The sequence below is a fragment of the Orbicella faveolata genome, unplaced genomic scaffold (assembly GCF_042242905.1).
Source record: "Orbicella faveolata isolate gen_17 unplaced genomic scaffold, um_ofav_v1 contig_35, whole genome shotgun sequence".
NCBI classification, from domain to species: Eukaryota; Metazoa; Cnidaria; class Anthozoa; order Scleractinia; family Merulinidae; genus Orbicella; species Orbicella faveolata.
The window spans coordinates 4,151,740-4,174,079 of NW_028301564.1; the positions used below are offsets into that span (position 1 = coordinate 4,151,740).

At 39.6% G+C, this 22,340-nt stretch overlaps 1 protein-coding gene across 2 annotated transcripts; it reads left to right on the top strand.

Annotated features, from left to right (window-relative positions):
* Window positions 1–1,216: 1,216 nt before the first annotated feature.
* On the top strand, window positions 1,217–21,512 carry LOC110046666 (polycystin-2-like protein 1). Of its 2 annotated transcripts, none has more exons than XM_089273869.1 (19): window positions 1,217–1,341; window positions 1,891–2,234; window positions 5,834–5,947; window positions 7,324–7,377; window positions 8,033–8,106; window positions 8,497–8,651; window positions 9,376–9,474; window positions 9,842–9,977; window positions 10,867–10,955; window positions 11,863–12,262; window positions 12,783–12,842; window positions 13,296–13,417; window positions 13,864–14,083; window positions 16,868–17,001; window positions 18,365–18,482; window positions 18,698–18,897; window positions 19,502–19,649; window positions 19,747–19,950; window positions 20,151–21,512. In XM_089273869.1, the coding sequence occupies exons 2-19, from the start codon at window positions 1,907–1,909 to the stop codon at window positions 20,202–20,204; spliced, it is 2,709 nt and encodes a 902-aa protein (XP_089129995.1). In that variant the 5' UTR covers window positions 1,217–1,341; window positions 1,891–1,906; the 3' UTR covers window positions 20,205–21,512. The 2 variants fall into 2 exon arrangements, with proteins under 2 accessions (XP_089129995.1, XP_089129997.1); XM_089273871.1 differs by having other exon boundaries at window positions 1,249–1,341; window positions 1,882–2,234.
* Window positions 21,513–22,340: the final 828 nt, after the last annotated feature.

Below are 22,340 nucleotides of genomic sequence, written 5' to 3' on the forward strand. Positions count from 1 at the left end.
CAGGTCGGTCATACTGGGTCAGTAATAGGAAAATTGCTGTCAATATTTTTTAGCTTACAGTATAAATTCAAGTTTAAATAGACTAGCTTTTCTCTCGCTGGTCTTAACTAATCCAATCAGCTCATTGGCGACCGCTTTTCAGGCTTTTTCAGTTTTGGCCGGAGTTAATTCTTGTCATTTAGTTGTGTTAAGATCTCCCTTACATGTGTCTCACGTGTCTTTATTTTGGTTGTTCGCAAATACTATAGGCTGGGACAGGGTTATTGATAGGAAAATAAAGCATTTTATAGCGGTTATTTCAGGAAGGAAGGCAATTAGCGTACGATTGAAACACCCAGCAAGATCTCATAGGCTGTTTTTGAAACGAAACACCCACGGCTGACTGGTGAAATAGCTCAGAAAATTTAACGCGACAAAGCTGAAATATCAATGCGGAGGTAGTCAAGTTGACAAAGAGCTAGTAGTGTTAAATTCACCTTTTAGTGACAAAAGCAATTTGGTAGCATTCGACATCGACTTCCCCAAGTCGCCCAATTTGTCAATATTTGGTTTAAAAAAAAAAAAAACAGAACAATGAAGTGATGTGTCACTGTTTTAGCCAATGAGCCATCTCGTCAGCGAGGAACAAAGTTTACATAGCTACTCTGATGGATCATCCTAGTTATCGAATTTTGGTGTTTGTGGTTAGGTTTTTGCGGGGTATACAGTCTGTAATGGTTTCCCAGTTGTTTTGGTAATCCCTCGATCGGCGTAAATTGGAAAATTAGCTATATAAAGATGAGAGAGTTGAAAATAAGCATCACTCCGTCATTCAGTGTGTCAATATCAATTCTTCCCCCTTTTTTCCAGTTTGTTTGTTTTTTCGGCTTTTCAATTATAATTTATTCCTAAAGTTATTGCAAACTAAAGGAAAGTTGTGCCATTGTTTTTATAATTGACGGGTCTTTCTACAGAAACACTTGCATAATAACGGAGCCTTTTCTTGCCCAATGGGACACGTTTAATGTAAATTAAAACGTATTAAATTGAAGAGGAGAAACTCCCTTGTATTAGAACTTTCCAGTTGATCATAAATGTTCGTATATCGCGAATATTTTCCTAATGTTTGGAAATATATTTTGTTCCTAAGATCATGCTTATTTCGCAATACTTGAAGTCCTTAGGCAGTTGACAGAAAACACAGCCAATCAGCTGCCTTTATTTTGCTACCTTCATAAAACATTCATCACTGGCATAATGCACAGGGATATTTGCCTTCCTTGAATTGTCATACAGGTGAATTCGTTCTGTGAAAACCATCTCGGTTCCATAATTTTTTCATCTTTGGATTCATTTATTCCGGTAAGGCCTATACTCATTGTATGTTACACCCGCGCATTTAAAGGATTTCGTTTTTTGTTTTTTTCAACAGATATTAATTTTACACCATAGAGTTTCCTCAGTTCAACACTTTTCCATGGTGTGTTTTCAGTGTTCCTTCTCGATCTATCGGATGCAAACTGTTAAAAATTCATTAATCATCGAAGTAATCGAAGGAATTACAAAATTGCCCTCAAATGCGAAATTGAACATATCAATTTGCGAAAGTCGAGATGGATTGGAAGAGGATTTCGTTTTACAAACCGTACTCGTTTCGTGTTTTCGAAATGTTCTCATAATCCGTAACTATAGAAACTTTAATTAGCGCGCTGATGATTGACATTCATGCTTTCCACTTGCGTAGAACGTACATGAAATATTTATCAGTGCTATCAGCGAACATTCGAAAACTGGCTCAGATCGATCTGCATTTAGGGCAAGTCGCGAGTGCCACAGCGTTCTCTTGTAAAGTTGCGCTGTAAAACAGCCTTCAATTGACAGGATTTTTGTCTCATTTTACATTAAAAAAAGGTAACAGACCTCAAACATGAGTGGAGGCTCGGCTAAACGCCGAACTCGAGGAGGCGGCTTGGGATCTCAGGCTAGCCTTGGCGATGAACTTGAAATGCATGAGAAGGGTAGCCGACCGCCATCTTCGCATTCGAGGAACGCTTGGTCCGACGATCTGTTAAGCGGCGGGCATGACGAGATCGATTTTTCTCCGCGAGCTCCCGCTTCGGCCGCTGTGGATCTTCCTTCTGCCATGGAACAAGAACCGGTCAACCATCAAGCCCGTGTACCCGCGGATGTTCGAGCTCCGGGCACGAAAAACGTACCTGTTGGTTGCTGGACACGGTTTAAAAGGATCATTCGAGGTAAGAACTGTTTCCTCGAGTCACCAACTAGGTTAAATTTCCCACATGTATCATATATTTCGCCTAAGAAATCAGGTTGTAGAATGCGCACGATTTTCTTCTCGATCTTACCTAAAGCGCCGTAAGAAATGTAATGTCACGTAATTTGGATGATAATTCTCTATGGTTCAGTTCTCTTACATTTTTGCCTAGTGAGAGTTCAATTGTCTACGGTTTCTACGCTAGACTGGCTCGTTATTGTACAGCTTAATCCCCGAAGGAAGACAAGATGAAAAGAGGGAGCTGTAATTACGCGTTTGCAGAAATTTCGCTGCGTTGCTGTAATTAATCCATGGTAGATTTGAGAACGAACAGTGCTAATGCGGGTTTCACTAATGAGGGCTGTTCATTACACTTCGGCTGTTTTCCTCGATGTCTCTAGATCTGTTATTTCGGAGAAAGATGTGAAAGGATCTAACTTATTTGGCCGCACATTCGGTTTGCCAGAACGTTAAAAATTTAATGAACACTCGGGCAGGTGTTTTGTCTGCCAATAATATTCATGTCAACCTAAGTTATAATTTTCACCAAAGAACAAGTGAACTAAAGCCGAACTTCTCTTCGGCGTAAACGTTACTGTATTTTCCTCGATAGAACTTCCAGTTGTAATCCTCACGAATTATGCTTATGCGATCGACAATGTTCCAAACGAAACAGTGTGTGCTTGCGATGGCCATTGAGAACTCGTTGTATCAGATACCTTGCTGATAGGTTTTCCTATTTCTGCGGCAACTATCTTCGCAATTAATTATTTATTCCACTTAGATTTCAGTAAAATTGCTACACGACTTGGAAATTTTCTGACTGCTGTTTAGAACCCGTTTTATCCAATAAAAAGAGAATTTATTGTATAGGTCAATGTGTTTTGGGTATTATTCTCTCGAGTGTCGCATTATATTACTTGTATTGGTTTTGCATAGGAAGGCGAAGGCCGGAGCGACGTTCAATTTCTAGTATTAAATAACAGCCGTAGAAATGGCACTCGTTTTCCATTCCTAACAGGAGTTGATTGCAATTTGATTATTCCATCGGGGTTTGTAATTTTCACGGGGAAAATGCGGGGCTTATTCGCAGTTTGAAATTAAGAAAAATTCTAAAATAAACATCTGTTTGGGAACACAAACTGCGCTACACAATGGATGCACATCGGTCAGTATGTTTCCATCGCTACAGTCTATTAAGGAGTCAAGGCGGTTACCTTTCGTTCTGCAACCTCATTACTCCGAGGGGAAACCATTTGAAGGAGTATTTTAAACTGAAAGACTGTTTTCTGCAAGTTTCCTTTGTTTTCGAATCGATTATTCGATTATATTTTTTGAATTTATGTGCCTGGTCAAATTTCAATATGCGGCTTCGCTCCTTATTTCGAACAAGGCAACAATTTTTATTGTCATTTAAAGAATGAACTAGGAGGTTGAAAAGTAATAAGAAAACATATCTGGAGTTATCTTGGAACCTTTCAAAGAGGAATAAGTGTTTTAATCATGTTGATTTAAAAAAAATGTTTATTTATTTTAGATGTTCTCCTATTTTGCATATTTGAAGATCCATAGCAGCTGTCTTTATTTTACTAGTATCTTAAAAAGTTAAACAGGTACAGCTAACGGTGGCCTATCGCTCTAACTGGCAGATTTAGCTTACACAATCTAATGTCCCATTTGGCTTTATCAAATTTACAAATTTTTCTAATAATTATTTTTGAGTGTCACACAAAACTGTTACACTGGGAGTTTGCTCGCTTTCATCTGGCATACTTTGCGGCCATTGGATTTTGTTAAAATAACCCTCTAAATCTCCTTAATGAAATTATCACCTTCAGCAAATAACTGCCATGAAGTTGCAAGTTTTTTTGATGTATTTTGTTCAAAAAACAACAACAACAACAAAAAACACTTGCAGAGAATTACAATATATTCAGTTGCAGAGTGCAAAGAAATAAAATGCATAAGGTATTTCACATACTTGAGTTGATATTTTTCTATAGTTTGAGTTACTTGAATATTTAAGTCTGAGTTGAAATCATCAAAAGAAAATTTTTGATATATTGTAAAAAAATTGATGTACCTTGGTAAAAAGAAAGAATGCAAACAAGAGCATTCAAACTTTTTGGATACTTTTATTGCGCACTTTCCTTGCCAAAACGCATTTTAAAATTATTTCATATGTGATAACAATTTATATCATTTCATTTTGTATTCATTTTTTCAAAACACATAAATTTCTATCAGAGATATTTTGTCTAAATTGAAAAGTTGTTATTCAATGGTCATCAGTCAACGTGTTGGCCATCGTTAAACTTTTAACTTTTCATGAATGGAACCTATTGCAGTTTAATACAAAAATCCCATTAGGTTCGCATACATTTAACAAATGGTAAACGCCATAGCGTGCACTATTGAGTTATGGATGCATGCGGGAGGTTGCTAAGTACGAAAGAAGCGTAAGAGTCGCAGGAGGCGACAGCCTCGTGCGACTCTAGCTTCTTGAGTGCTTAGCAAACCTCCCAAGTGCATCCATAACTCAATAGTGCACGCTATGGCATTTACCATTTGTTTTATAACATAACATTGACACATTGGAACAACAGAAGTCCTTTTATTGAGCTACATCACAAAAAAATGTTCCTGTAGTCTTACATGACAAGAGAAAACGAGCACACGAAAATTCATTTATGACAACCGACTGCACACCAGTAACTCAATAAAGTTTCATCTTCAGACAACTGTGAAGACAGTTTCCCATTTCTGGCAGAAGGATGTCGGCCATTAATTTGGAAACAATATCTGTCAAAAGATTTGCTTTGTAAACATTAGCACACACGTCAGCAGCATACACCCATGGGCAAATAGATGCTAAATTAACCAATCAGAGCGCGCGCTTTGCTTTAGTTATGTTATAAATGTAGTTCGGGAGTCTCATTCATTTAGGGAGTAGAGAGCTTGTTTCATGAGGTAGATGGCAGACACTGACTCGAAGGCTGAAGGGACAAGCCACCAGGGAGGTGTAGGGTATCATCATCATCATCATCATCATCATCATCATCATCATCATCAACATCAACATCATCATCACAACATGACATTATGACATCAATAGTGCGAGTGGTCTAGGGTATGATCTCCCAGAAATTGAAAATTGAAATTGCGAGGCTCTGACAGAAATGCTATTTTATGCATTCTCTTGGAGTTATTTCCTAATAACAGAAAAAATCAATTTTGGAAAAAGTCAAAATGCCAAAAATATTAAGGATCACAAAGGCTTTTTTCAATTTTTATCCTACAGCGTTAGCGTAAATTATTGAAAACTTATACCACATCTAGAACCTATGCCCCCTCCCTAGGTACATGTACAGCCATGACTGTCCTCAGACACAAAGACAGTCAAGGTTCAGTCACATTGCAGAAAACTTTTGCGAATAGTAGGCGGCTCCGAAATCAAAGTACACCATAGCTGGTTTTTTAGCTGGTGGCCGGCACTTAATGAGAACCCTGGTCATTAAATGTTTGACCTGGGCTATGATTAGCCAGCCATTGAGGAATTGTTTTGTTTTTGACTGGTAGGGTTTTGGAGAACACGACAGACAGAGGATACTGACTCAGATCCTGAGACTCATGTGAAGACCACCTTGCGGGAGCTGATAATCTACCTGGTCTTCATCACCATCCTCTGCATATGTGAGTAAAACTGGATATTGGGTTTTTGTAATGTCAGTCAGGTGACCTTAAGGTCATTCCCCAGTATTGCATTGCGCATCCCTACTGCACATAATTTCATGTGTGATTAGCGTGCGCATATTAAAAAATGGCGGCTTTTTCTTTATGGCTGGACCTCGCCATAGAGGTAAATCGTCATTTTCTCGCAAAGGAGTATGGTGACCTATCATTTTTTTCTTTTGTTTTGAATTGAGTACTAAATTTCCCTTTGTAAAATAAATATTGACCAATTCTCAGTGTAGAACAAAAAACAATCATCGGAAACGTCAATTTAGCAAGCAATCGTGACTACAATCATGGTGCTATTATAAGGATTTATATGGGTATAAACAAGATGCTGTTGGTCCTAAACGAGCATGGGGACCCCTCATTTTTATTTCAGAATTTAATTTCCTATAATATAAACAATTAATAGGCAAAGTTTCTCAAAAATCTCAGTGCAGGTTCTATTTCAGTGGAATGACCTTAACCCTTTAGCCCCTAAGGCGAACGGCAGTTTTTCCCAAATTGGCAAATAAAGACACTCTGCCTGTGTTCAATATGCCATTTGAAAGCCACTAATCAGCTTATTTAAGAATTGACATCAGCAACTATGAAGGAGGTAGACATTTTGAGAGAAATTGCTTTAAAATGGGAAAATAAATGACTTCAAAAATGTATCAATCTTCCACTATATTAGGTATACCCCTTAACTATAGCTTATTTAGCAGCTCTTAGAGCATAGCTTGAGATGAAACAAGTCTTGCATTCCATTTGCATCCTGAAAAAGGAACTAAAAACTTCTGGGGGTAGTCAACCATGTCTTGGATGGGAGGGGGTCAAAATTTTATGACTTCAATGAGTAGATCTTCACAAGACAATTTTCATGGCAAAAATTCATAGAAATCTATCAAATATTCACAAAGGTATGACCTTGTGTGCCAATTTGCACTCTTAGGGGGTAAAGGGTTAAATGCACTTCAGGACATGAGTGTATAATTTGGTGGTCAGAAATGTTAAGACCTTATATTAAACTTTCACATAAAAAATTGTGATTGGTTTATGGTCTTAGGCAAGACACAAAGTTTGTTACTTTTCCCTGCCAAGTGTGAACTATGTAACACTGTGATGTTTCTATGCACCAAACTACAACATTTCTCCATGACCCATGACAGGGGCAAATATTGAGCTTGGCAATCAATGTTTGTCCTGACATTAGGTACACAAGGCACAATGATAGTGATGATTCTCTCATAACTGTAGTGGAATCCAGTAGAAGATAAAGACCATCAGCCTACAAACTAAATGCATGAAACATTGCAGAATGACAAAGACTGAAAAATCTTCTTTTTTTTCAGTGACATTTGGAATGACAAACTCCACCATGTACTACTACACCAAAGTAATGAGAGGTAAGTAGGATGTTTACTCGCGAGCGGGGCAACTCCCATATGAAAAGGTTGGGGATACTCATTGAAAAATTGGTCGAATTTTAAACCCCTAAAGGAGACCAATCTGGGTGTGGTTCGGGCTTTATTTGACCCCTAAAAGACTAGCTGGTGTTCAGGAAAGGAACCCACGTGAGTAGACCAGACTCAAGAGCCCAGCAGAAATTGAGCCTAGAAATGGAAATAGGAGCGTATTTTTACTACTATTTCTTTGAGTGCACCCTGAGAGATACTTTGACAGCGAAAGTGGTGTTTTGTCACGATCTCCCTAAGTGAGACCAGAATCCTTGATTTATACCCCTGAACGAGACGTCAAGCATCCACAACCTTTTCATAGGGGAGTACCCCCGGGTGTTTACTCTGCCTAGCTGTGAGAAGTCTGGTTGTTTAACAGTAAGAGTGTGCATACTAGACTCTGAATTGAGCAGTGAGCTAGTCTGAGATCGAATCTTGACTGAGATCCTTACAAGGTTACAAGCAACTCAATGCTGGAGTAATCTTACTGAATTCTGTGATGGGCCTCTAAGATTGAACACAGACTAAATACATAACACAGCTTTCAGCTAGATTAGATCAAGGTAATTGAATTTAATTGTGCTTGTGTTAATACCTTTTGCAGATTTGTTTGTGGAGACAACAATGGAAAACAGAAACACTTTCAAGGATATAACCACAATGAAGGAGTTCTGGATGGTAAGCTAAGAACGTAGAACTGGAAATAAGGAGAACATGATTATTATGAAGATTTCTGGCAAAATAGGATGTGAAACACAACAATGATGTCCTAATTTACAATGCTGGCTAAACAAACTTGAGACAATATGGTGTAGATACGTTTCTTCGAGAAAATAATCCTTCCCCAACTTAAAAGATTCTGTGATTTAATTGGCCCAAAAAATTCCATATAGATGGTGGAGCTCAACTACAGTGACTCAAATTGGCTGTTATGTGCATAAAGATTTAGTGGGGATGTAAAATTCAACTTATTACTTTTAGCAAAATTTTATTACAGTCTTTGAATTTCCAGTTCAGTTGCACCTATGGTCAATGAGCTGTTCTTTTTTTTTTTGCCGATTTCTACAGTACACGACTGGTCCATTGTCTGACGGCTTGTACTGGGAACAATACTACAATGACCAGAATGTATCGAAAGAGGATCTTGGCTACATCTATTTTGAAAACAAAATCCTTGGGCGACCACGCTTCAGACAGCTACGAGTCAAGAATAATTCCTGTGTGTAAGTGAATGTTGATACCGTTTTCCCCTCAGTACCTTTGCAGTACATAAAAGGTTGTACAGGTTCCATAAATCTGAATTAGAAAATAACCTGGAGAAACAAATGCACCGATTGGTTTAAAATCATGTTTCTACTAAACAATTAGATTATGAGCTTGAGATTTCTATCAGGCATAGAAATCGAGAGCGAATAATCTAATTGTTTTAGTATAAATCTACTAGTCATTCAAAACTTTATCTAAATCCTCTTCACAGACACTTCGAAAACACCAAGAAGAGGCCGTCATTTTGTTAACAAGGGCACACTGCTACACTACTGACTATCTATCACAGAATAGATAGTGAGTAGCATAGCCAATCAGAATGTGGCATTTGTGATAGAACACTCGATAGAAAGACAGAACTAGCATGAGCTGTTGACATAATGATAGCATGAGCAAAGAGAATTTACATTTTGATGATCAAAGCAAGTTTTTTTCTCTTTTTTTTTTTGTTTTGGACACTCGTGGGAGTTTGGGAGAACTTGAAAAAGCTGTGGAAACACTTTCCTGTTGGCTCATGTTCCCGCAAAATTTCCTTGTTCTCCCAAACTTGCACTGGTGTGTCTGTAGCTTGATAGAAACATGGAGCATGTTTTCAATTTTTTAAATAAAAGCATAGCACTTTTGCATTACAAATACCAGCAAGGGCAGTGATTTTAATTGTGTTAATGTTCTTTATTTCAGTGTACATGATGATTTCAAGAGCGTCATCCATGAATGCTATGCACCTTACTCTCCAGGCGCTCAAGATGAGGATCCATTTGGCTTAAAAAATGGCACTGCGTGAGTGAAAATCCATTCCATGTGAATAGAAATCATTCCTGAAATCATCAGGCATGCAGTAGAGATGTAATAAAATTAATATTGTACTAACCTTGTCTTCTTGGTCCATACTGTAAGTTACAGATCCTCATTGTTTTTCCCCTTCAATTTATGGCCTGCATGTTTGGCACTTAGGCCATAAATTGAAGGGGAAAAAAACTCAGTGTGTAACTTACAGTACAGACCTCAAACTCAGTTAGTAGAAGTATTTATTACCTAGCAATAAAGTCATAGAAAGAAGCTGTCATCTATTTATGGCACTTGGCTTTTGAATGTGAATTTCTCTTTTCACAAACTTTGAAGTAAAATCCATTGTTTTCTACCACAGCTGGACTTTCAAGACAGAGAAGGAGCTTGATGGCCGGTCACACTGGGGAAGAATTACATCATATGGTGGCGGTGGGTTTACAATGCTTCTAGAACCCAAAAAGGAGGAAACAAAGAAATTGATTGATGAGTTGAAGGTCAGTATGGCTTGCTCCATGAGCAGGCAAGATGAACCAAATCCTAGACTGTCATTGGCTACCCTAGCAGGCAAGATGGCAGTATCTTTCCTACCCAGGATAACCTGCTGTGTCCCAGATGATAATAGTGCTCTTTTTCCATATGATACATCCTTTGTTGACCAAGCTTGTTTGGTCCAGGTGGCAAGATGGCTAGATATTTGCACGTTCATGGACCTCGACTCATCTCAGTCCTTAAAAAAGAAAACACGCAACAAAAGAGAGAACTTGTTCAATATCCAGCCATCTTGACCACCTGCTTGGTCACCAATCCATATAATACAGCCCAGTCAGTGACAGATATAGCTAAGAAATAGCTTCAGATTGGTCTAAATGCAGTACAATCCTGCCTCCTTTGAAAATGTGGCAGTCACCTATCTAAAGTCACCTTGTTCAAACAGACACCACCCCAAAAGCAGAAAATGTAAGGTGGGGGACTTTCCTATAGGCATCTTCCTAAACAGACATCTCTCAAAGTGAGACACAGCTGTACACATCTCTGATCCAGACAGTCATGAATCCAAACAGTTGCTAATCCAGACAGTCACTAATGTAGAGACCTCAAGAACAGCCACCTCTCTAAAACAGACACTTCTCTCAGGCAGTTTCTTCTAAGGCAGGCAGTCAGGTTGCTTGGCTTACCAATAATGAAATACAGTGAAAACCCACATATAAGAACCTGGATTTTTCCAAGTTAGTTTTAACAGGTTTATATATATAAATGAATGACAGATCTAACTGGAGAATCTCAGCCTAACAAGCTCTTAAAATCCAGGTTCTTATACACAGGTTTTTTACTGTACAACTTCCTTGAAAAACAGTATTAAATATTGTTGAAATTCTTTTTCAGCAAAACTTGTGGTTAGACCGTGGAACAAGGGTTGTATTCATCGACTTCACAGTTTACAATGCCAACATCAACTTGTTCTGTATAATCAGGTAAGTCAGATCTTGGCATGTGTGTTTCAAGTCTAGATTCTTGTGGTTTATTTTTCAGGGTTTACTTGTAGACTCTCTTAACATCATCCAACTCCTGCTTCTCGTAATTGGAGGTGGTCTTAGTTTCTGGTATATCCAGGGGCCTCCACTTGCAGCCCGCCAAGCCCCAAACAGAATCATAAAACTTCTCCCATGGAGCCAATTGCCACAACCCAGCAGTGAGCCACCTTGCAAGATCATGTTAAAAAAAAAATTTCAATTGTTCTTGTTTATAGTGGTCAATGTGCTTGGCTACACCTAGCTAGTTCACAGGCATGCCACTTGAACTAAAATGACAAATATATCAACTAAACATAATAGACTTAAAAATCCCAACTGGCAGGAGACAGACCAGTTGGCTATTTACAAGCATGACTGAGGAGTTGAACTAGGGTCTACCGATAAACAACTCCAGCTTAGTGGTCAGAGCAGGACTTGAACCTGCGCCCTCCGGATTTCAAGTCTTGCACCCTAACCACTTGGTCACACTGCCTCCTCTTTAGACATCGCCACACTGAATAAAATGGGGGAAGTTCATAGGATGGAGGTCCCCTTCGCAGCTTTAACTCAGGGGGAAGGATTCCAATGACTCAGATAAGAATTTGTGAAGTTGACCATGGACCAGAATACGGAGGGAGATGATTCAGTAAAGCTGGCCAAAGTGAACCAGAGTGGCCAGTAAACTGTGCAATGGAAGCCACATCTTGCCTGAACATGCTTTTGTACTGTACTGCTGAAAACGTACTGTTTTCTCCTTTAGTTACCACTTAACAAGACTGACAGCCGACTCTTGGAAGTTAACTAAATTAAATCACAATTAAATGTGCTCAATCCAAGTCTAATATTTGTTCCTGTTGTGTTTTTCCAGACTGGTGTTTGAATACCCAGCTACAGGCGGCTGTATTCCGTCCTTCACCTTCCGCACGGTCAAGCTGATTCGTTACGTCACCGCCTTCGACCACTTCGTCATGGCCTGCGAGGGCATCTTCATCCTTTTCATTATCTACTACACCATCGAAGAGATCCTGGAGATTAAGAAACACAAGCTGAAGTACTTCAAGAGTTTCTGGAATGTTCTCGACATTATTGTCATTTTCCTGGGCTATGTGGCGATAGCCTTCAACCTCTATCGTACCTTTGCGGTGGACCACTTGCTCAAGGGGCTTTTGGCAGACAACACGCAATACGCAAACTTCGACTCTCTGGGATTCTGGCAGACCCAGTTCAACAACATGGTGGCGGTGGCCGTATTTTTCGCCTGGATCAAGGTAAAACAACAACTCGTACGTTTATTCTGTCTATAAGGTGGTTTCTACTAGTGGTTGTAAAAATATTTGTTTCTTTTTCTACAATGAAGAGACATATATTAATTTTGTTTCCATCTAAATCAGATGCGACAAACTAAAAGTAAGTTTGCTCACGTGTCCGAAGTTTCCCGCGCTTTTTGTGGAGTAAATTTCCCGCGCTTGTTGTGAGTTAAAGTTCCCGCGCTTGTTGTGAGGTAAAGTTCCCGCGCTTTTTGTGAGGTAAATTTTCCGCGCTTGTAGCCGACTACATAGCCTCTTGTTAGGGTTGGACCATTCGACTTTTGAGGGGGGATGATTTTGAGAAAAAAAGCATCTTTCATTATTATGTGGCAAGGTGGTCTCGGGGTAAATTCGAGCGTCTTGATTGGTTTTTTCTTGGTCGGGATACAGAAATCGATCTTATGGAAAGTTTATCGCTTTGCTGTCGTTGCCATGTTATGGGTTTAACTCTATTTAATGTAGCTGTTTATCTTCTCCATAGGTGTTCAAGTACATCAGCTTCAACAAGACCATGACCCAGTTGTCAGCCACTCTCAACAATGTAGAGTAACATTTTTCTTTTTTTAAAAAAATAATTATCATTAAATTGTTATTATCATTTGGTAAATTGAACATCCAAGGTATTGATTAACTTTGGACTTTCATGTAGTTAACAGTCGCATATTAAGACAACTTTAAATGAACGTTGTCCATATGATTTAGGGCTAGCCTTACTGAAGAAAATTCCCCCTTGAGTGAACACAGGCAGACAGACTGTTTTGAGACTGCGAGCCCCGTGGGGGAGGGGGGGGGACTCCCATATAAAAAGGACCGGGGGTGCTCGTCAGAAATTTTGAAAAGAATCCCTAAGAGGTACCAAGATCCTGTTTTTTGTGGGCGTGGCTTGAAATTTTTTTCACTCCTAAGAGGTACCAATTCTAAAACAACACATTATCTCCTCTCATATTTTTTTCGGCTCAATACCCTAAAAGTTTGTTTTCTTTCTCTTTCGTAGTGTGCCAAAGACGTTGGTGGTTTTGCAGTCATGTTCTTCATCATCTTTCTCGCCTACGCGCAGCTGGGTTACCTTGTGTTTGGCACTCAGGTGCGCGACTTCAGCACGTTCGAGGACGCCATGTAAGTATCAGACTTGGATGTGAAGGGTTTTACTAACATCCCCTCAAATACGGGCGTGGCCGTTCACGCGAGTGCAAGCAGAACTCGATTTCCACGCACGTACAGGCGCGCTCAAATCTGAACACTAAAAACCTGTACGAGTGTAATACTTGTGAGAAACCTTGCAAAGAATAGCCAACTAGGCTCTGGACGGCTTTGGTAATTCTCACTGTGTTATAGTTTCATGACTCGCTCTCGTCGCGCGGATCTCACTGATTCCACGCGCGTACTTATAGACCTCACGCGTGTAGACCACGCGCGCGTGTTTACTGAACCACGCAAAGCATTGCACATCGCAGGCATAAACGCCTTGCATTCAAGTCTAATTCATTTGTTTCGATTTTTTGGCGTTTCGATCTGATCTTGGAATTCATGTGCACTTTTTTTTTTTTAATTTTTCCTTGTAGCTTTACACTTTTCCGTATTATCCTGGGTGATTTCGACTTCCATGCTCTGGAGGCTGCCAACCGTGTCCTTGGTCCAATCTTCTTCATCACCTATGTCTTCTTCGTGTTCTTTGTCCTGCTTAATATGTTCTTGGCCATCATTAACGACACGTACGCTGAAGTCAAATCCAACATCGCCACCCAGAAGAGCGAGTTTGAGATTGGTGACTACTTCAAGAAGGTAGGTGAACTCCAGAGTGATCCACATTGTATTTCTTCCTACTAGCAATTGGCTGTCAGGTGCGGACAGGTAAAACGAATTAAGAAATTGATCAAGGAGGCCTTTCTTTTGATGTACCAGAAAGTTATCGATGTTAATTTTGAAAGAAACGTAATGCAAGTGGTTAGAGCACTTAATACTTTGAGACTTAAAGGAGCTTCATAATGGTTTGCACATCTTGTAAAGTTTAGCTTAAGGTGGCTGAACACAGTTGTTGATACCTGTATTTCATTCACCTATTTCTCTAAAACCCTTGATCTCTAGGTCGCCAAAAATGGCAGCAAGCAAGTTAACAACACAAACTTTGGTTTTTTGATGGTTAAGCTGACATATGTGCCGTTGCCATGGCAACATGAATAAAAATGAACAGGCCTTTAAAATTGGTTTTGTTTTATTTGCAGAAAATCTAGTCATTAGATTTTCTGTATAATTTGCAAGCAACAAGCTTGTAACGATTCTCACAAGTTAACACCATTTTGCTAATAATTTAACAGAGAGATCTTTAATTATCCCTTGTTGAAGGTTCACTGGAATATCTAGAATTTCCTTTATTAAAGTTCAATTATCTTCAATACTCCAATAACTTGTTTCCTAGAGTATTTTGGTGCCAAATTTCGTGAAATTCTAGTGAGTGGTTCTCGAGAAATAGGCGTACTTCCGAGAGTGCAATTTTTCATCAAATCGCAATTTTTTGACTTACTGCGCATGCGCTGCATTTAACTGGGTTCTTTTCGGTAACAAAAAAAAGTTGAGAATTGCTGGGTTCTTTGCATCGTTACCTTTTCTAACATATCTTTGTAATAAATGACGAAAGCCATCAATGCACTGCGTTCAATTATAGAGAAAAATAGCACAGATACTGCGGGTGTTGAGTAAATAGAATGATCGCTCTCTTGACGGCATGTTTATTTTTTGCAATCCTTGCGCGCGCGCTGAATTGCATCAGCAAAAGCGCGCGCGAAAACTGTGTTCGGCCACCTTAAATTTTTCAAGTTCTTCGTTTGTAATCCGTGTCAATCTTCTCCATCCTTAACCATCCTTTTTCCTTTACGGTTTATTATTATCTTTTGGTGTTTTGCTCTCTCAATAAACGATTATTTTCAGGTTTCCTTCGAATTAAAGCAATTCTGTTCATGGCCAAAATCACTCAAAATACCGTGACTGATCTCCTTTTACTCAGTCAAAAGTTGCGTTGTCGTCAAATGAAAAATCGCGCTGTTAACTCTGCATCTTCGCAAATGTTATCACTTACATTTGTCTACCAAAATGACACCAAGGTTGTTTAATTTTTACACGTGAATATAATTTTAAAGGCAAAAAAAAAAAGTTAAGGGGGTAAAATGCACTCCCCTATAAGTTTTGCAAATGTAGGTTTATTGACGCTTCGTAAGCACTGGTCTTATAAAAATTATCCAAAAAAAACCAGCCCTAAGTAAAGCAAAATAGTTGCAAGCGCTTTGTCAATTTGTGCGGATGTGTACCGAAGGAAGCTCTAGAAAATTTAGTCGAAAGTTTTCATTTTTGCCGTGTAACGGTTACGTAATCAAAATAGGAATTCGCCCCGTAAACTTTCAACTGAACCAGGGGGTTTACGTGGAATTTGATTCAATTCCATGGGTGAATTTTATAAAAGCTTCACCTTGTAAGTTGAAAAGCTATATCTGGAATTTAGGGACTGTTTTGAGTGCTTGATCTATCGTTGCAAAAGTGTCTTCGTACTCCCGACTTTAAAATCTTACTTAAAAACGTAGCCGGTGAAAGCGAGTCAGGGTATGTTAATTAAAGAACCTCTTTGGGTTGTATCTTACAAATGTAAATGGAAGACTTGCGATAAAACTTTGCTGCAGAACGAAACTTTAAAGAACAAATTTTGTCGTTTTAGCCTGCAGAGCAGAAAGCTTGCGGTATAAATTGGCAAGAAGGAGTTTTCGTGTCAAATAGTAATTAACGTGTTTGTAATGTTTCCCGTTGATGAGAGTCCGTAGACAGTTTTTTGTTAATAATAAATAAACTTGTCTAATTTCCTGTCGAATTCTGCATTTTAAAAGAGAATTTATGGCACCTACTTATTGTGCTTTCGGCTCCTTTGTCTTTTGGTCGCCGTAAGGTATTTCAATAATTGCTGTGCTGAAACATCAATAAAGTAGTTTATATTTTCTTTCACGTTCGTAATTATAGCTAGGGGAAATTCTCGAAAATGGGAAATTCTGTTGTTATTTATGAACCCTGGAATTCGTCTAACATGTAAATTGCGCCATTAAGTCTGAAACAAAAGTAATTTTACAATCGCTATTCTCAGCACGTGGTGAAACATTCGAAGAAATTAAAAGCAAGGAATAAAAAAGAACAGGTGTCTTAAAAGTTTGATTTTCTGTAGCCAAGATTATTTTTTATGCCAGTTTTCCTGCCGCGCATTCAGCTGTTAATTGTCGCCTAGCAACCGCAGAATAGGTCATCTTTTTATTGGCTTTGCCAAGAAAACGGTAAACGTTACTGGTCTGTTATTGGCCATGAAATTTGTCTCCGCCCCAAACACACCAGGTCTGTCGCCATTAAGAACCTTTCAACGGGCTGGTGGCCCTGTTTTTGTCTAAAATTATGCAAGTCTAGAATCGTAAACCATTTGGCGCGCTAGAAATTTCATTGGGTTCTTTGATGAACCATGTTTACCTAAAAGCTCTGTAAGGGCTTCCATTTGCGAGCGAAACGTTAGCGGTGATGTCGGCGTTCTGATTCGCTTTGTAGGGATACCAAAAGATGTTGGATAAACTGTCCTTCAAACGTGAGAAGATCCTCGACATCCAAAAGGCGCTGAAGTCTGCCGACGTAAACCAAGACAACAAGCTTGACTTCGAAGAATGGCGAGCGAACTTAAAATCGTAAGTACTGTTCATATGTTGCGCTTCTCTACACCGAGGAATTAACTCGAACCAAAAAAAATTCTTTTAAGGCCTCTCCTTTTTATTCAACCCTTTTTCCAAGGTTCAGCCTTGGGCTAATAATTCATGTTGAAGTTATACAATTGCACATGCATATTTAAATATTGCTTTCAAACATCCAAGTAAGTGTCCCTCTTAATAAATAATAAGCAAATATACGTGGGTTATTTTCGTAGCAACCTTCGCAGGTTTTACCACCCGTATCACGAATACCTATTTAAGTTTATCAGTGATATGTTAAATTCAGTTAACTGATACGCGTGCAACCCTTAACTGTTCCTTCCACTTAATTCTGGACGATAAAAATACACAGTAACAATTTGAGGCCCCGTCCACACGTGTCCGGATATTTTTGAATCCGCAACTTTTTCTTTCCGGATTCAAAAATTTCCCCGTTCACACGGGGGAAAAATATCCGGATTTGCTGCCGACTGAATTCGCCGGATGCGTGGGGACGGAAGCCGTTCCGGAAAGAAAAAGTTGCGGATTCAAAAATATCCGGACACGTGTGGACGAGACCTGAAATTCCATTCAACAAGCGACTGATCTTTCTGTCGATTTCTATACGACAATGCAAACTTTTCGCATCCCGATTCGATTGAAATCCTTTTAAAATTCCTCAATTTTTACAGTTGTATTTTACGTTAAGGTTTGTGGATAGACCTGTTACTTTTATTCGGTGTGATGGCTCGAGAAAATTCCATTGAAACCCTCTGCAAATGAAGCAAAACATGTGGTGCAGCTGATGCAACGGTGCTCGACTTTAAAACTTTTTACCTGCGTGTTGCTCGGTGTGAATTTCTAAACAAAACAAATAGTGGTTCAACTTTGAGCCAGTGAGTCGGTTTAGAATTTTTTTTGTGCGCAAAGTAAGAGTGGAAAATTGTTAAAGATTGGGTTAAATTTCTGAATTTTATGCTGCTAAGTGACTGTTTTCGCATCTGTATGCGGTCTAATAAATTATTATCCCCGGCGTGATCGAAGCTATATGTATCAAATGCGGTATTAGAATTAAACATTTTGTTACAAAATTTGAGCGATCATCGCCGCGTGAGTGGAGGCCAAAGACGATTCGCGAATGGGTGTGGCAAGGGTCTCTGTGATTAAACTTCATCCTGAAACTGGCAATACCAGCGTGTAAGTCACGAGAAACAAGAGCTTGCTCAGTTAAAAGAAATTTCCTTGATCTTTTGATAAATTCTCCCGGCTTGTATTGTAAGAAACTTATCGCGACCAGTTAAGAGAATTTATCTGTAGACAGGAAGTGTTGTACGACTCATACGGTTGTGTCGTTTTTGTTTAGCCGTGGCCATGCTGATGCAGAAATCGAAGCGGTCTTTGCCAAGTACGACTTAGATGGCGACAGAATCTTGGACGAGGAAGAACAGAGAAAGATGCAAGAAGATCTGGAAGGACAGAAGGTCAGATTTCTAATCAATCTTGGGCTAAATTCGAGCACTTGGCTGTTGTTTTGAGTGTCATCCTTTGATACAATCTTGCAAGATTTTTAAAACTGTCAGACATAGAAATAATTATTCAGTTGTGCAGTTGAGCATTTGTTAGAATTTCAAGTAAAAATAGTAGCGCTGATCTTCCACATTCGAACTCGCTATCATCTTATGCTTGCATCATGTAGGCTGAACTGAACGACGAAATCGAGGAGATGGAACGAGCCAAAGAAACAAAGAGTGGACGTCCCAAGAGCGCCAGCAATGTTAGCAGTGATGATAGTGACGATGACGAGGGTTCCACCGGCGGACTGAGTGCGCGAGCCGGCTCAGCTATGGCTCGATCCAATGCTGGTGGGGGAGGAGTCTCGTATGAAGAATTCAACGTGTAAGTTGTAGGCGATAGTACGTGGCCGCTTTCGTTAAGTTGTCCAAAGGCTACGCGAATATTTACGAACTATTCCCAAACTTTTCCGAAGATTACCGACGATTTTTCGAAGGTGGCCGAAGATTACCGAAGACTTCCGAGCAAGATCCGAAGATGTTTCGATCATACGCCAACAGATTTAAGTACAGTTCAAGGGTCAAAAAATGATATCAAAAATGACATCACACGTTTGGATAAAAATGATATCTTCATTTGTGGCGTAGCGTTGTTATCGATTTGTAACCACACAGTACATACCACTACATTTTTTAAAATAAAACCATTTATTGAAGTTAAACTACACCACCTCTCCCTTTCAAGCTCAACCTTGGGCGTAATCAGAGTTTCATTGGAAATCAAAGACGTCTCTGACCAACAAGGCTAAACTTCATGCAGCCACAAATTACATGAAGTGGCACCTCTTACGTGAAAAGCTAAGAGCATTTGCAAAGAGATCAACTGGGACACGTATCTTAGACACCTTGCAGTAACAAATTTAAGGAACTTTTCACTTAATAAAAGTAAAACAGAACCTTCATCATGTTATCTGTGGTTTGTGTTTTAGTCTCAGCCGCCGCGTGGATCGCATGGAACACTCCATCGGTAGCATTGTGTCCAAGATTGACGCGGTCCTTGTCAAGCTTGAGGCCATGGAGAAGGCCAAGCTGAAACGACGCGAGACTATGGCTAGACTGCTCGACTCCATCGCTGATGTAAGTAGACAGCAAGAATAACAGTCACGAAACGTAACGCATTTTCACGCCACGGTTTTTTCCGGGTGATGTAAGACTTTCTTTTTTCCCTACTCAGAGTGACCGAAGTGAGCGCAGCGAGCGGGATCTGAAACGAGATCAGATGGAAAGACTGGTGCGAGAGGAGTTGGAGCGCTGGGACAGCGAGGCATCCATGAACCGCGAGGGCAGCCCCAGTGGTTCCCGGGCTGCCACGGCTAAATCCAGCCGCGGATCCCCGTCACGAGCTTCCCAGGCCTCTGCTGGCTCTGCCAGGATGCATGTAAGTATTTTTTTTTTCTTTTCTCAAAATTTCAATTCCTCTTACTGATTTTCATAATTTTCCTTCAGTGTCAGTTTAGAGAATTAAGAGCCCCATCAGGACGATACCCTAGTTGATGGTTTTCCTTATTCTTATCTCTGTTTGCTTGATCACGTGATTCCGTAAGGAGAAATTGAAGTTTGGTCTTTGTTTCTTCATAGGACCGCGATCGTGAAGGAATTCCCCCTGTGTTCAACGAACATACAAACGTTTAGTTCTCACGGATGCAGTCGTCTTCTGTTAAGAGAGCTTGGCATAAAGTACTGAGTAAAAATCGACATAGTCAAAATATAGATTTAATTTATTTGCCTGTCTGTTTTCCGTCCACTATTCAAGCATATATTGTTAATTGGCTTCCACATTGGAGAAATTTCGTTCGTTGACCTGTTTTCGAGTTAATAGCTTTCAAGAAATGCTTCAGAGTATAGTAATAGCCGGCAGTCGTAATTTCACACGGTTTCCAAAGGAGAATCTCTTCCCGGATCTAACCGATATTCAGTGCCGTAAAAAAATTCTCATCGGACGTGAAGTATTTATTCTAATTTACCGTCTCTATTTCACATTTAGTCTGTCCCAGACACTCTATTTTGTCTTGAGTTCGTGAAGATCGCATTTAGCAGAAGTATTAGCCGGAGGTAATTTTTAAAAAAAGCCCGAATTCAAGGGGGTGGCCCAGGGGAATGACAAAATTTGCGCCCTCTTCGCGGCCGTTCTCGCGCGTTCGCGCTCAAAAAAGAAAGTAACTCGCAAGAAAAAATAGGCGCCTGTTAACAGACTATTTCAGAATCCGTTGGCTACTTGGAATCTTCCCTTCTGAGTGAAAGAGAAACACGTGTGAAATTATGAATTAAATAGTATACCTTACAAAACCAGTGCATGTTCGTCTTGTGGTTTGTAGTATTGTGTTAGAGGCGAGTTCATGTAGGGCGTAATTTATTGCAGTAGATTTGTACATACGATAATTTAGAGAGGTCACGCGGGTCTTAAGGTAAAGTCACGTGGGTCTTATATGGTTGTCACGCGGTTTGCACGTTGTCAGAAGCTTCCGTAGACAAACTTCTTTTACAGAAGTGATTTGTGAATACTCGCATTGAATTTGATAATCAAGTTTATCCAGCAATCAAGTTTTTAAAGGTTTGGTTCTTTTACATGCAGGACTTGATCAAGATATGGCTTTTGAAAGTAACAGATTGAGCACATTTTCATACGGAAAATAACATTTTTGTGAAATGCAGAGTTGAAAACTTCAGTGTATGTTTAGGAAAAGGTCTTAATGCTGAAGGCAAAATGCTACTTGTTGGATTTGGTTTTGGAGCCTTTATAGATCGCTTCATTGATCCGTTGTTAATCTAACAATAATTGTTAAAATAATGACGCCACTTGTCTCTTAATTGCATCCGACTGCTGGCAGTGTAGGAGTAGCCTGAGTTTAGACCGCACTGATGATAGTATTTATGGTAGATTGGCCGTTCTTGTTTACTTGAATGCATATCATATTGCTCATTAAAGGAGCTTTTAATGTTGATGTTTGTTGTTTGTTGGCTTGTTTGTTTACCACACTTTATTGGCTGGCTTGTCACACAAGATTCATCAATCTGCTTCAGGTTGTCCACTAGCGCCCGCCACCTAACCCTGTTTTGAGCAGTCTGTTTCACGTCCCGCCACCAGAGCCGTCTCTCTTACAACTATATCGTTCTTGTGCGCCTCCAGGTGTGCTGGGGTCTCCATCTTTTTTGCGTTTCCCCTGTGGGTTTTACTCTATGGCCTCACACAAGATTGCGTGACATGAAATTCAATTAAATGACCTTTTCGAAACTTTTACGTCGCGCTACGCATATATCGAGAATATTCTCGCTCGTCTTCTGCATCTCCACCATGAAATACAGATTAAACCTAGCATAAAAGACTAACAATATTTAGCGTACCAAGCAAAAATATGAGCAACAGGAGGTCGCTCAACAATAACACAAAGATAACGCATGCCTGGCGTTTTGCCTGAGTGCAGACACGCGTGGCGTGACGAAACAAACTGCTCACTGGTTTCTGGCGTTGGACGTCATGTCGTTCGACGTTCTTTGTGATGAGTAAAAAATTCACAGTTTTGTTACTTTTTACTCTAAACATATTGTAAGTTTCTAGCGTTTGGAGGTAAATTGACACAAGTCATTAAGAGGAAGGCTGGATAGATCAGCTCGAGAAAAATTCAAGAAACGCGCTCGAGTTCATTTTTAAGGAACATAAAAAGAAAGACTACAACGAGCTCGAGATACTTAATTTTATTGTGAAAACAAGAAGTAAACTGTAAAAGATGAAAGCATAAACTGCAGCTACAAACGGCCGCTGCTAGGGAA

Bases quoted from the DNA above. Each gene is read 5' to 3' on its own strand.
- LOC110046666 (XM_089273869.1), top strand. From the start codon at position 1,907: ATGAGTGGAGGCTCGGCTAAACGCCGAACTCGAGGAGGCGGCTTGGGA. The intron at 5,948-7,323 runs GTGAGTAAAACT...CTTTTTTTTCAG, and splicing joins CATCACCATCCTCTGCATAT to TGACATTTGGAATGACAAAC. The intron at 18,898-19,501 runs GTAAGTTGTAGG...TTTGTGTTTTAG, and splicing joins TCGTATGAAGAATTCAACGT to TCTCAGCCGCCGCGTGGATC.